Source organism: Apodemus sylvaticus, chromosome 1 (assembly GCF_947179515.1).
Source record: "Apodemus sylvaticus chromosome 1, mApoSyl1.1, whole genome shotgun sequence".
Lineage (NCBI taxonomy): Eukaryota > Metazoa > Chordata > Mammalia > Rodentia > Muridae > Apodemus > Apodemus sylvaticus.
This window is the reverse complement of record NC_067472.1, coordinates 38,789,315-38,804,155: the sequence shown is the minus strand read 5'-3', so window position 1 is coordinate 38,804,155 and position 14,841 is coordinate 38,789,315. Positions and strand designations below refer to the sequence as shown.

General features: G+C 40.4%; 1 protein-coding gene across 1 annotated transcript in view; it reads right to left on the bottom strand.

Annotated features, from left to right (window-relative positions):
- Cfap95 (cilia and flagella associated protein 95) overlaps positions 1-14,841 on the bottom strand; it is a 110,045-nt gene that overhangs the window by 5,327 nt on the left and 89,877 nt on the right. The window contains exon 5 of the mRNA XM_052188270.1: positions 13,034-13,091. Within this exon, the coding sequence (XP_052044230.1) occupies positions 13,034-13,091 (58 nt within the window). The remainder of the gene's footprint in view (positions 1-13,033; positions 13,092-14,841) is intronic.

Sequence of the window (14,841 nt, the reverse complement as noted above, 5' to 3'; positions counted from 1 at the left end):
GCACAGGTACCATAGCTGGTATCTGTTGTAGACCGTGGATTACATAATTGTACTCAACAAATTTCCCTGCATTGGAAAACTGTACCACAGCTATACGTCCTTGCTCTGGCATGCATGTGGTTTTATTTAGGATAAAGCAGCATAGTTCAGTCATCCACTGCTAACTAGAGGTCATATAGATATCCCTTGTATATTTTTTGAAATGTTCTTAAAATGTACCAAACCCTCAGTCAACTATTCCAAACCTTCCAACAAGCCATTCTGAGGATATATTTGTATGGATTTGATTCTATGTCCTTGGGTCCTTTCTAATTTGATAGTTTTATTTTTCAAGGTCATTTTCAGTTGGAGACCAGACTCTCCAACAACGACCTCTGGAACATTGTTAACTGACTAATTTTGTGTCATAATTCGAAAGCAGTCTCAGTCCCTCCATCCAGCTCATCCATAAACGTGCATAATGGGTTGTTTCCTGGCCAAGTCAGCCACTAGGAACTAACCTTGCGTGCACTGTAAAGATGGCCATTACCTGCCTGGCATTAGCACAACAAAGGCCATCCTTCCCAAGAATGCCCATAAGTACCCTCATTTTGGGTACCTCATTTACTCATAAAAGTCATTTGAAGCAGCTAGCATCTGATGTGACTGATATGAATGTCGCATGGACAAAACCAAAGTATATATATTTTATAGATTGCCTGTGAGATCTTCTTTTATAATTTTTAGTATGCATCATGTATAAAAATTCTATCTATGCACATAAATAAAGACTCTGCCTTCTCTTAGTAAAGTCTTCTAAGTATATATGCAGAGCAATACGTGAGGAAATGAGAAAGACTCTTCCTTTCTTACCCTGGGGACACTGGGGAACAGACCTCACTCATTTCTTCACTAAACTTTAAGTGAGTTTGTTCCTTCTGTTATTTCCTTTCAATGGTTATATTGTAAAATAAAAATAATAGTCATCAGTCAATGTGGCAATAATAAATGTGTAATTAGTGGGGATAATAACTATGGAACTAGTGGGGTTTGTTTTGTTATATATTTAAGAAGTATTTGCTATTTCTTTTTACTTAATACATTTTTAAAGGAAAAAAACCATTTATGTAATTCTAAACATTAAACCACAAGGAAATTGTCACAAATGGTATAAAGAAGCTTAGACTGTGCGCACAAATATAAATTAACAAATGTAGCCAATATACTAAGGTTTTATGTGAATGATTACTTCAAAAGAGAAACTGACTTTTTAAAGTAATACTGCACCACTTAAGTTCCAGGCAGTAGCACTCCCAGCAGCCTATGAGACACTAGCTACAGGTCCTTCTTTCTAAGGCGCATGTTTTAATTAATCCTATCACTTCAGTCATGGGGCACACATGCATCATTTTTCCTATTCTTTGGTCAGTATTATGTGAGGACATTTTTCTTTGGCAATGCTTTATTTGTATCTTCTTTTCCACATAATCTATAATCTTTCATTATAACTATATGACATAATATATTGCAAACAAATTTGAAACCTAGGGCTCTCTATTTTTAAAATGTTTTTTTACTTTATAGAAGGCACATGTGTCCTCTGTAGAAATCAACAGTTGAAAAGAAGAAAGTTACATCTCTCACAGTCCCAAATTCTTTGATGTAGAACTGTGCCAAAGCCTCATCTAGAGGCAAAGAAACATGGTGGCTAACCACTGTTAGGAAGAACATGATAATCAGGACAACAGTGACATCCTTTGATGGAAGGGATGTGACACAAAATATCACTTCAGAGTCTGACTTTTTGGTAATACACTTCTGGAATATTAATGACTCACCAAATGAACAGAAAATTAAAATATTTATTATCCAGTTTTCAAATTGACAGAATAAATTGTCTGCCAAGGACTTCAATAAAAAAATTACTTAGTCATAAAACAAATACTTTTGTAATGGAACAGAGCCAATGAGACAGAGTCAAATCATATCAAAGAGTTGAACTAACAGAGAACTTGGAGGGAAGCTAACTCACCTCCTCCAAATCCAAACCCCTAATCCCACTCCCAAATCTGTAGCAGCTTGACTGCTGTGGCCTGCCCTTGCCCTCTGACCCCATCCCCAGCAGATCACTTAGATCTCCTCCAACCTTCCTCCCTGCTCATCCTGTATCCCACACCTCAAGTCCAGCAGGCATTCTCTGGGACCCACCAGCCAAGCATTCTAGAGAAACAAGGAGACCACATGGGGACGAGGGCAATTCTCAGATCTTTACTCTCCCTCCTGTCCTCCATATCCAATTCCCAGTCTCATCTCCAGCTCTGTAGCAGACTCCTGTTGGGGCCTCTCCTTACTCCCTTGTCCCAATTCCCAGGGACCTAACGAGGATCCTTATAGAACACCCTGCTTTTTTCCTTCTGTGGACTCTCTCACCATTCTCTCCCACCCCTGGCCATCGCTATTTTTAAATGTTGACTTCCAATACATAGAAACATATTTTACCAAGAATCCTTAGTGACTACACATGGCAGCACTTGGGAAAATGGGACCTGCAGCTCACCCTGGCAGCACAGTAGAGCTGGCTCTGGTGACAGGGGTATGGGTGAGCTGGTCCTGAAGCACAGACTCAGAGGTGATGCTGCCCACCCACTCCCTCGCCACCTTTGGCAATCTGGGAGACTGCCCACAGGGTCCTGAGCTCAGTTGAGTTAGCCCTATCCCTCACCTGCTGCAGCAGTCAGGAGAGTAGGCCCTGTACCTCACCTGGACAGCACAGAGCTGACCTGGTGATAGAGGGACAGGTGAATCAGCCCCAAGGGTAAGAGCTGGCCCCAACACTTGTCTGCCATGAGGTAGTATGAAGGTGGGGTGATGTCTTCCCTTCCTTGCCCCTTGTAAAAAGGAACCAAACTGAAGTAATTTTTAATAAAAATTCCATTTTGAATAGGGGTCAAATAAAGTTTAATTCCCAGACCTCCCTGAGTAACCCACATCCTGCCTTGTGGAAAGAGCTCTGTACATAGGTACCTAACATCCTCGTTGGCAAGTTCAGATATGAATGGTAAGCGAGTCACCCCACCATAGTTTAATAAGTCAACCAGCAGGAACAGGATAAGTATACCACAAAGACATGTTCCTAAGAACGTCCCCTATCACTAAATCCTGATTGGTGGGAGAATGAAATTATAACTTGGCACAGATGTTTATAGATTCTGGTCTTAAAAGCTCTGTGACAGTCTGGCTTGGGGGACACAGTTCAGTTCCTGAATCTGTTCTATGCCCCTGATGGATCAGCAGTAGTCTGAGTACAATAGATAGATAGATAGATAGATAGATAGATAGATAGATAGATAGATAGATAGATATAGATATTATAGATATTATAGATATTATAGATATTATAGATATTATAGATATTATAGATATTATAGATATTATAGATATAGGTATAGGTATAGGTATAGGTATAGGTATAGATATAGATAGATATAGATATAGATACAGATACAGATACAGATATAGATATAGATATTTTTTTATATCTGCTTGAATACTAAGATGAATGTCCAAAGACATGGTCTGCTCCCTTGTCTGTGCTGTTGTCCTTGACTGGTCAGTTTCTGTTGTATAATGAATTAGGCATCAAAATAAAGATCTTGCTTTGCTGGACCCTTGTGATTTCTTGGCTTGTTTTGGCTTTTCCGATACTAACACCCTCACCATCTGTGGTGGTCAGAGAGCTGGCTCCAGGGTCATGGGCGGTGGAGAACTGGCCCTGCCCCTTACCAGCTACAGCACTCAGGAGACAGGGCCCTGCACCTTGCCTGGACAGCAGAGTAGGGCTGGCCTTGGTCAGGGTTTAGGGGGTGCATGTGAGCCAGCCCTGAGGGCAAAAGCTAGGGAGAGCTGGCCCTGCAACTTATCTGCCATGAGGTTTCAGAGTACAGGGGTAATGCCCTTCTGTCTCACCCCTCACCACCCATGGCAGTCAGGAGAGCTGGCCCTGCAACTCATTTGCCATGAGATGATGTGGGTGCAGGGGTAATGCCCTTTCTTCTCTGTGCCATTCCCTGAGCCTTGAGTAGGCTAAACAAACCTTAAGTGCTAATGGGTTTTGAGACCTTGGTGGATTCCTCCTGACCACTTTTGCAATTTCCTACAAGAGCTTGAGGAATAGATTACCCGCTGAGCTTGCTTTGCAACATAATCCAGCTGAAACAAAGGATAGGTCTGAGGGCTCTCCCAATTTAAACATTGTGCTGAATATTAAACCTTGAGCCTTGATCAGAACCTTGTCTTGGCTTCATCCTTCACTCACACCCTGTCCTTTTTCATTTCCAGCCCCCCTTTCAGGTAACCCAGGTCATCCATGGCCACTGGACAGACACTTCTTACTCTTCACTACCTCTGACAGTCAGGAGAGCTGGCCCCAGGGACATGAGAGAAGGTGAGCTGTCCCTGCCCCTCAACAGCTGCAGTAATGTTCTCCATTTGGGAGAATAGGCCTTGCACCTCACCTGGACAGCACAATAGAGTTGGTCCTGGTGGAGGGGGTACAGGAGTGATGCCCTCCCTCTCCTCTCTCTCCACCTGCTATTGTTGGGAGAGCTAACCCTAAGGGTAGGAGAGCTAGCCTTGCTTCCTCACTGGTGGTAGCACTCAAGAGAGTGGACCCTGCACCTCACCTGGGCAACACGATGGAGCTGGCCCTAAGCACACAGGTGAGCCAGCCCTGAAGGTGTGAAAGTGGGAGAGCTGGCCCAGCCCCTCGCAGGATGCAGCACTTGGGAGAGTGGGCCCTATGCCTTGACAGGGCAGCACAGCGGAGCTAGTTCTGGAGGTATGGGTGTGGGTGAGCTGGCCCCAAGGGCATGAGAGCAGGGGAGCTGACCCGGCCTCCTACTGACGACACCACTGGGTAGCTTTATGGATTAGTAGAATTAATATCATAAAATTAGCCATCATATAAAAGCAATTTATTGATTCAATTCAGTCCTCATCAAAATTCCTGCACAACTCTTTACAGATCATTAAAGACAGTTTTTAACAACATATGAAAACACACACATACATACAAAACAAACAAAGAGGTTAACTAAAAACAATCCTAAATAGCAAAAGAACTACTGGAGGTACCACCCACCATCACTGACTTCAAATTATACTACTTGTGCTACAGAGTTAAAACAATTTAAAAAAAAGAAAGAAAGAAAGAAAGAAAGCATGGTATTGGCACAAAAACAGTCACAATGATCAATGGAATTAAACTGAAAGCCCAGATAAAGTCACACACCTATGGACACATGAGTTTTGATAAAGAAGCCAGAAATACACACTGGAAAAAATGCAGCATCTTTAACAAATGGTGTGGGTCAAATTGCATGGCTGCTTGTAGAAAAATTCAAATAGATCCATACTTATCACCCTGCACAAAACTCAGCTACAAATGGATCAAAGGCCTAAATATAAAAAAAAAAGATACAGTGAACCTGACAGAAGAGAAATCGAGGAATAGCCTTGAACTGACTGGCACAGGAAGATTTTCTGAACAGAAAACCTTTACAAAAGGCACTAGGACCAACAATTGATGAAACCGAACAGCTTCACAACAAAGGGCAGCGCGATTAGGACAAAGTGGCAGCCTGCAGAACGGAAAATGATTTTTAGGCTACACATCTGGTAGAAGGTAATATCCAAAATATATAAAGAACTCTAAAAACTGGATATCAAGAAAACAATCCCATTTAAAATAGGATGTAGATCTAAACAAAATTCTCAAAAGAGGATGTTCAAATGGCAAATGGCAGAGAAACACTTAAAGAAATGTTCAGCATTAGTCATCAGAAAAATGCAAAAAATCAAAATACTTTGAGATTTCATCTAATGCCCACTAAAATGTCTAAAATCAGTAAGACAAGTGACAGTTGATGCTGGTGAGGATGTCGAGCAAGGGGAACAGTCATTTGCTGCTCATGGGAGTGCACCTTGTACAGCAACTATGGAAATCAGTGTGCTGGTCCCTCAGTACTATTGAAATAAATCTACCTCAAGATGTAGCTATACTACTCTAGGTCATGAACCCAAAGGACAATTCATCTTACCACAGATACTTTTGCTCAACCCCATGCATTGCTGCGTATTCATAACAGCCAGGAATTAGAAACAACCTAAATGGTCCCAACAGAAGACCAGATTAAAAAATATGATATATTTACACAATGGACTATTACTTAGATTTTAAAAAACTGAAATTATGACATTTCTATAGGTAAATGGATAGAAATAGAAAAAAATCATACTGAGTGAAGAAACCCAGACCTAGAAAGAGAAATATGGTATATATTTACTTACATGTGGTTATTATCTCTGAAGTCAATGATAACAAAACCACAATTTGTTTAACCACAGAGGTTAGGTATAGTGTAAGTGACAAGGGGTACGTATAGATCTTATTAGGAGAGAAAAATAGAGTAGATAGTTATGGATGATTGGAAGCTGGAATGGGAGGACCAAATGGGAAAGGGGGGAAGGGTGTAGAGGGAGGGAATATGAGGAAACACGTCAAATTAAGAGCCATTTGAGGGGTAGTACGGAAACCCAGTATAGTAGAAGCTTTCATGTGTGTGTGTGTATGTGTGTGTGTGTGTGTGTGTGTGTGTGTGTGAGATCTAACTAAAATCACCAAATAATGGGGGAGACAGCGCCCCCAACTGGCCATCTCTTGTCATTGAATGAAGCATCCAGTACTAGGATTTGGTTATATCTCATTGAGTTATTGGCCAATGGTACCCCAGCTATTGCCAAGACTATACGTTTCTCTCCACAAAATGACTGCAAGGTTCTATTGCTGAAAACAACATCTACACAACTCATTGGACACAGAGAAGTCTACCTGGTACCTAACTAAACCTTTGCCCCTACAGACTAGCATCTTTGATACAAAAATGTATTCTGCATGCTACCGAAGAGTAACATAAATGCCAACCAAGCTACATGCCCTTTAGTCTGAAATGGTGTCCTGCCTGCAAGGTATGCTAGTACAATGGTGGCACAAAGCTCATGGGAGTGACCAACCTATATCTGATTTGATCTACGGGTCACTGCATGAAATGCAAGCCATTTATGACACTGCCAGCATTACTTAGGGACCTGCTTGTCCACCAAAGGAAGTAATTTCCCATGTGGCTGGGCTCACCATTGACATATAGTTGTGGTTGACTGTCAAAGCCCACGCTGGCCTCCAGGATCCCTCTGTCCCTGTTTACATGTATTTGTTATTTTCAAAGTCCACACTATAGTCCTGGCCTTCTCACCCTCCAAGGCTTCCCTTCTCCCAGATATGTTTGTTCTTTATTTAATGGTAGCATTTCCCACCCCCTACCCGCCATCTCCCCTCTGCTACCTTGATATCTCCACTATTCTCTCCTACCATTCTCCTCTTCTCTCTCACAGATAGCCCTGGCCATGACTAGTGGTTTCTTTACTGCATTTGTTGCATTCACTGGGGTGCCAATATAGTACAGAGAAGTGACAGTTACTGTCACCCCACCACGTTCCAGAGCAAGTTTTGGATTAAAAACATTCAGATAGCTGAATGACCATTTAGAAGGTTATATTGTTTAGGAAAAATATGGTAGTACTTGACAACGGATACTGAAAAGATAGAAGGTGCACAACCGGGAAGGGCCATCACCTGCAAGGGTCTCTGTTAGAGTTCTGCCTAAGCTCCACCCCACAGTTACCTGGCAACAGCCTGGTATGCCACTCCCCACAGTTACCTAGGTCAGGTAGGCCTGGCCTACTATAAAGGGGGCTACTCACCCCCTTTCTCTCTCTCTCTGTCTCTCTGTCTCTCTCTCTCTCTCTCTCTCTCTCTCTCTCTCTCTCTCTCTCTCTCTCTCATCTCTCTTGCCTCTCTCACTCTCAGCTTCTCCCTTGCCCCTCTTGGGCTCTCCTCCCCTCTCCCCTCTCCCCTCTCTCCATGTGGTCATGGCTGGCCTCTGCTTCTCTACTCTCTCCCTCTCTCTGCCTTTCTCTGCCTCTACTACCCCCCTTAACTCCCATCCCATGCCCTGAATAAACTCTATTCTATACTATGCCAGTGTGTGTCTGGTCCGTTGGGGTAAAGGATGCCTCGGCATGGGCCCACTGAGGCACCTCTTTTCCCCACACCAACGTACACCATATTCTCTAACCTCTTTCTCTTTTTATGATCACAACAGTCTCTGTCTCCACTCTTCAGCCAGACCCTCTTGTAGGTCAGTTTCCAACATGCATGCTTTGAAACTTGTTAATATTCTGGTTTATCTTTCCATCACATGCTCAGGGCAGTAGATTCAATCCACCCTAGAGACTCAAGTTACTGTCATTCTCCAGAACTGTCCTATCTCTGAAAAAATCTCTCCCAAGCCCTGCCTCCAACACATACACACTCACACACAACTCTCTGACTAAGACCTCCTATCTTATTACACCACTACTGTTGTCCCCCAATTACACTGATTTATTTAATACATACATGTGTGCCTACGTGCCTGTGTGTGTGCATGCATGCACGCATGCACACATGCATGTGTGTGTGTGTATGTGTGTGTGTGTGTGTGTGTGTGTGTGTAGGCTAGAGGACTACTTGTGGGAGTCAGTTCTTCTTCCCATCATGGAGTTCCAGGGATAAAATTCAGATTATGAGGCTCGGTGGAAGGCAACTTTACCTCCTTGAGCCATCTCACAGGTCCCCTCTCTCTTTTAATCCATTCATTTTGTTAGTCCTAACTCAAAGAACTCTTTCCCTTACACATCCAAAGATATTGATTCAGTTCTTAACCAATTGCATTCTCTTTATTTCCTACACTCTGCCCTACAGATATGGATTAAGGTAGTATAAGAAACCAGTATAGAAATGAGTAAAGTCTCAATTCACAAACATTTGAAACAAAGTAAATCTAAACGTTTTCAGATTTGTTCAAGAATTGCATATGTAAAGGTTATAGGCTAAATGAGTGGAGAAGCTAACTTATGTAAGGCCACATTGTGAAGTCTCTAACAGGTAACAGATATTCTCTTTGCTTTTACAGTATTCTGTTAACCATGCACTTGCTTACTGCATATGAACATCATTGTAAGAGTTCAGGGCTATTCCATTGGCTGTTACAATCTAAAAGGTCTTTGTATTCTATCACAATATCCATTTGTTAATATGTTATGAAGAGCAGCACCAAAATCAGGCTCAAAATCAATTACTCTGGCATCAAAATTGAAGTGAATGGGCAAAAGTCTGCAGTTAAAGCCGAACCAATGTCCTGGCATGCTTTGCAGCTACCATGGGAGCAGAGGGAGAGATGTTAGAAAGAATGCTGGGAATGTGAGAACACGGACTGTGAGGACTTATGTGCTCCACAAACACAGCTCCCATTCTTCATGTTTATATTTTGTCCTTCAAATTTTGTGGGTTTACAATTAGGTGTATTTTCTAGTTGAGTTCCTAGTCGTGTGGGAAGAGAGGGCTTTTGTTGTTGTTTGGTTTTATTTTTTGTTTTTGTTCCATATTGAGAGTTTTGTACACATGTATTGATTACATTCACATCCCCCACTCTTCTCAGATCCACCCTCACTTCCCTACCCACCCAGCATTGTGTTGCTATTGTTTTTCTAAATCCTTCAAGACCAATTTGTGTTTCTCACATGTCTGGGAATCTCAATCGTCTTACTGAAGTCTAGATCAGGTTGGTATGTGAGCACCATTGTCTGGGATTGTCTTGATTACTAACTCAGATGGGAGGTCCACCTTTAACATGGGCATCACCATTATATAGAATGGGGCCTGGCTGCCCAAGGGTAAAGGAGGCTAGCCGAGCAAAAGCAGCAAGCAGGTGGCACAGCAGCATTTGTTTCTGTCTGCCTTCGCTTTATATGCGTGTGATGGTTTGAATGGGAATGGCCCCCATAGACTCCTAAGTTAGAGTACTTGGTACCCAGTCAGTGTAACTGTTTTGGAAGGATTAGGAGGTGTGGCCTTGCTGGAGGAGGTATGTCACTGCGAGCAGTTTTTGAGGTTTCAGAAGATACTTAACCATTCCCAGTCCCTTCCTCCTTCCCTCCTTCCCTCCCTCCGTCCCTCCTTCTCTCTCCCTCTCTCTCTCTCCCTCTTCTCTCCTCTCCTCTTCATCCTCTCTCTCTCTTAGCTCTCCTCTCTCTGCCCAACCCTCCTTCTCTAATACACAAGCATATTTGTAGATCAAGATGATGTAAACTCTCAGCTACTTCTCCAGTACCAAGCCCACCTGTCTGCTGCCATGCTCCACACCATGATACTCAGACTCTAACACTCCAAAACACAGCACCAGATAAACTCTACCTTTGCATGGTGTCTTATCATAGTAATAGAAACATAATGAAGACAGTGTAGTATGACTAGTTCCTTCAAGCTCCTGCCATTGTAACTTCCCCACAGTGATGGGCTGCAACCTGGGCTTTTAGCTTATATTTTATCACAGCAACAGAGATGAAATTAGAACTCACAACTTCATTTTGTTTAAAGATAGAACCAGATCTTGTTAAAATAAGGGACAAGGTCTGAAATTGATTTTGAAATAATGTGTTCATTTCCTTATGCTTTAAAGCAATTTCTTGTGTTTATTTATTCTGGATGGGGAACTCATGTGTCATGGAGCATATGGAAGTGAGAGGACAATTTTCATGTGTCAGTTCCCCACACACACACCAGGTGGATTCTAGGGATGAACTTAGGTTGTCGGGCTTGGTGGTTAATGCCTCTCCATACTTTGTCATCTCATTGGCCTTTAAAAACAAGTTTTTGCATGTGTACATGGACTATAATTTTTTATTATAAGTCCTGTTGCATTGAAAAATTCTAAAAAATACAAAGACAAAGAAAATCACAATTTCAGATTCAATGGAAAATTTTGCCAACATTTTGAGAGCTTCTCCATGTTTTTAATGTTATGCATATTTTCATATAGTTTTGATGAAATGCACACATAATTAATTTCTTAGCCTTCAGTGAAGATTTATTAAGAACTATTCATGAACAATGTAAATGCTTCACAATGCTACTTGTGATTATAAAGTACTAACATTATCCCTAATACTATATATTGATGCACTCTCTGGGTTTTGCTACTATAAATAATACACTGACCATCGTATTTGGCTGTACGTTTATCCTTATTTTGAATTATTTTTATTTGAAGAAATTTCCTTAAAGGAGGCCTGTTGGGTTAAATGGTAACCTAATATAGACCGACAAATTCCCTTCCAGGAAGAACGAAAACATGCATACTCTGCCTAACAAGAAATAAAACTAGCCATCTCATTCCAACTTTATCCCCACTCATTATTTGTAAAAATATTGCCAATTTTATTTAGCAAGAAATCTTAATTTAACTCATATTTCCTACTTTTTGATTAATTGTATTTCCAACCATATAAATTGCCTATACATGTTTTTTGTTCATTTCTATAGGATCTTCAACATTTTTCTTGCTTTAATTGTTCCTATATGTGTTAAATTTATCTACCTACAAGCTATCATATTTCCTGTTTTTACATAGAAATAGTTATTTTTAACTGGAAAAGTTAGCAAGAATGTAACATTTATGGTATCATAAGTTGTTTTCTTATCTAAACTGATAAAAGCTAAATCAGTTTTACAACTTTTTCCAAACCTTCCTATTTGCTTATTCTATTTGTTCTTTCAAATAATTCTTATTATCTTAAATTCTAATAGAAATCAAAATCCATGGAGATTTTAGATATATTAAACATATGCATTTCATTTATAATTAATTTTCTAGTCTTGTCTCTTTCATACAGCTCTCTTGGGACCTTTCATTTTGTTTTTGTTAAGCAAATGAAAGAACTCAACAGCTCCATCCTCTTCTTGAGTTCCTCTGGAGCTGGAATCAACCAGAAGCTGCAGTTAGACTTCAGCCTTAGCCAAGATGGAGACCCAAGATGGTTTTCTCTATCTTGAACCTTGTCCTTCAGTGTTCTTCCACTGCTTCTCCCTTTAACAGTAGCCTGGTTACTTAAGACCACAAAAGATGAAGTAGCTAGCGCTTCAAGTTAGAAAATCTATTTCTTTGGGTCTAAATTGCCATATTTCTTGCATAGGCCTTGAAAAAATTCTCTTCAAAAAGTATTTCATGCTGTGTTGCTATTATTATTTGCATGTTTTGCTTCTTTACAATTTACCGACTAGTTAGTGTTGGATGAATGAAAATGTTTATTCATCCTTGGTTACTTCTCAGTTTAATACCTCAATTCTTCTAAGAAGATAACCACACTATTTGAGAGAACAATAGCATTTTCCTTATTTGTCAATAGTTAAGTTATTTTAGATTTTAATCTATCTCAGAGATGTTTTACTGGCTAAGATAAATCACATTAATATAGTAGGAATGCAGTTTTATTTAGTTTCTATTATATATTTTCTTCCCTTCCCTCTCCCCCTTCTGTCTCCCTCTCCCCTTCTGTCCCTGTCTTTCTCTCTCCCCCTCTTTTTCCCTCTCCCCCTCTCTCCCTCTCTTTCTCTTCTTTCTTCCCCAGCTCTTCATTTTCGAGGTCAACCCACCACTTTTCACAGACTACTAAGGCTTTCCAGTCAGTAGTGTTACCTAATTGTTAAAATATAAATATATTCAAATCTATAATACACTGGATTTAAAAAAAAAATCAATGCTCAATTTCCCAGAGCTAAATTAAGTTCCATACCTGTATATGCTCATAAGAGAAAAGTAAATAGGAAGATGGTTTTCATTCCAGCAAGTCCCATTCAGGGCGTAAGCAATACACAAACAAGAAACAAGTGATAAATATGTCTTAGATACTGCAATACTTTTCCCCTAAAACATCCATTAATTTCCAAAATCAACCATGGCTATTATACATCCTATTGATTCTCACAAGCAGACAGTATCTCTTAATAAATATAAGACATCATAAATTTCTGCAATCCATTCTCCCCAAGTCTGACTTATGCACTAAATGTGATTAATCACATACACAGGTAGAATTAGAATGTAATTCTTGTACTTACAGGCGGCGGATATTCATACTGTGGCACATAATCTTCAGAGTACGTTGTTGAAAAACACCTGAGAAGCAGAAGCCAAGATGTCAGAAACAAAAACCCAATGTGTCCCAAAAGAAAGATACCGACATGAAACAAACATGTTTCAGGAAAGATTTTAAGTCCAGTCTTACCAGGCCCTCCACAGTTTACCTGTCTTCAGCAAGCATTCATCTAATTACTTCTAATTCTTCACAACTCAATGTGCTCCTGTACTAATACTTATAGCTACCAAGTCCCATGTCTGCATCTTAGGTGATCTGTGGCCTCCAGATTCTATCACCCACTTTTTGCCTCAAAAGTCCTTTGACCTCATGCCCCACATTCTCTGCTAGATAATGACTAAAGAGTCTGTGATAGACACCCGGGTGTCTAAGATCACAGACCAGCCCCAGCCTCTACCTCCTAACCACACGGAAATGCTAGATGAATTATTTGTCTTCCACGAGGTATAAATGCCTATCTGAGCTCAAAAGGAAATCCCTAGAGTAATTGAGATGAAGACACACACTGTGGAAACCAAGAAAGCTGACATCCTAAGTCTATGGGGCAGAGCTTTCTTGTTTTTTGTTTTGTTTTGTTTTGTTTTGTTTTTGTTTGTTTTTTTGGTTTTTTGTTGTTGTTTTTTTTTTTTTTTTTTTTTTTGAGACAGGGTTTCTTTGTATAGCCCTGGCTGTCCTGGAACTCTGGAACTCACTCTGTAGACCAGGCTGGCCTCGAACTCAGAAATCCACCTGCCTCTGCCTCCCAGAGTGCTGGGATTACAGGTGTGTACCACCACTGCCCGTCTCAGAGTTTTAACTATAGGTAATGAATAAGCAAAGTGATCCTAGGCTCACCACACTTACACCTTAAGGAGACTAAGGCAATCCCAGTTACAAGCCCAACGAAACTTATGTTTATAGAATTCTGGGTAAAGACGAAGTTGTTCTATAAAAATTAAACTGTACTTGTGTTCTCAGCAATATTATAGAAATGGATAGTCAAAGAAAATAGCTAGGGTTTTTTGGGGGGGGGTTGTTGTTTTGTTGGGTTTTTTCTTCTTGCTATTATTTTTCTTTGTTTGATTTTGGTTTTGTTGTTCTTTTGGAAAGCAAGAGCATTCAACCAGAATCTCAAAACAACAAAATCCAGTTCATGCAGGCTACTAGGTGCCGGTGGTAAATTTAGCCTGGTGGTAACCACCAAATGCTTCTAGTTCTCTCAGTGTTGCTTCCTGAGTAGTAGCAGCACAGCTTGAGAGTCATGAGAATTCAGTCTTTCTTGAGTTTTGGAGGAAGACACAGTGGATAGCAAACTCTACAGATGCTCAAGGACCTTCTGTACATTTGTATTTGTGTATAGCACAACTACATCCTTCTACATATTTTAAGTTACCTCTAGATTGCTTATACTACTTAACATAATGTAAATCTTAAGTAGTTTGAATATTTCATTGTTTCAGGAATAATGATTTATTTAAGTCTGTACATGTTCAGCCAAGAGTTAGTTTTCTTTCAATTATTTTCATTCCATGATTGGTTGAATCTGATGATGTGAAACCCATGGATGTTTATTGCAGTTAAGTCCTACCCAAGTCTACTGAATTGGAACCTCTATGGGCAGGGCCCAGCATCCCGCAGTTTAACAATCCCTCTAGATAATTCTGATACATGCTTGAGTTTGAGTTTGATACATGTTGAGTGAAAGAACAAAAATAGAAATTCACATGAGAGGGGAAAAGTGGGGGTAGAGATAATAGAACATATGTAATATGAAAGTCACAGTATGTGTAC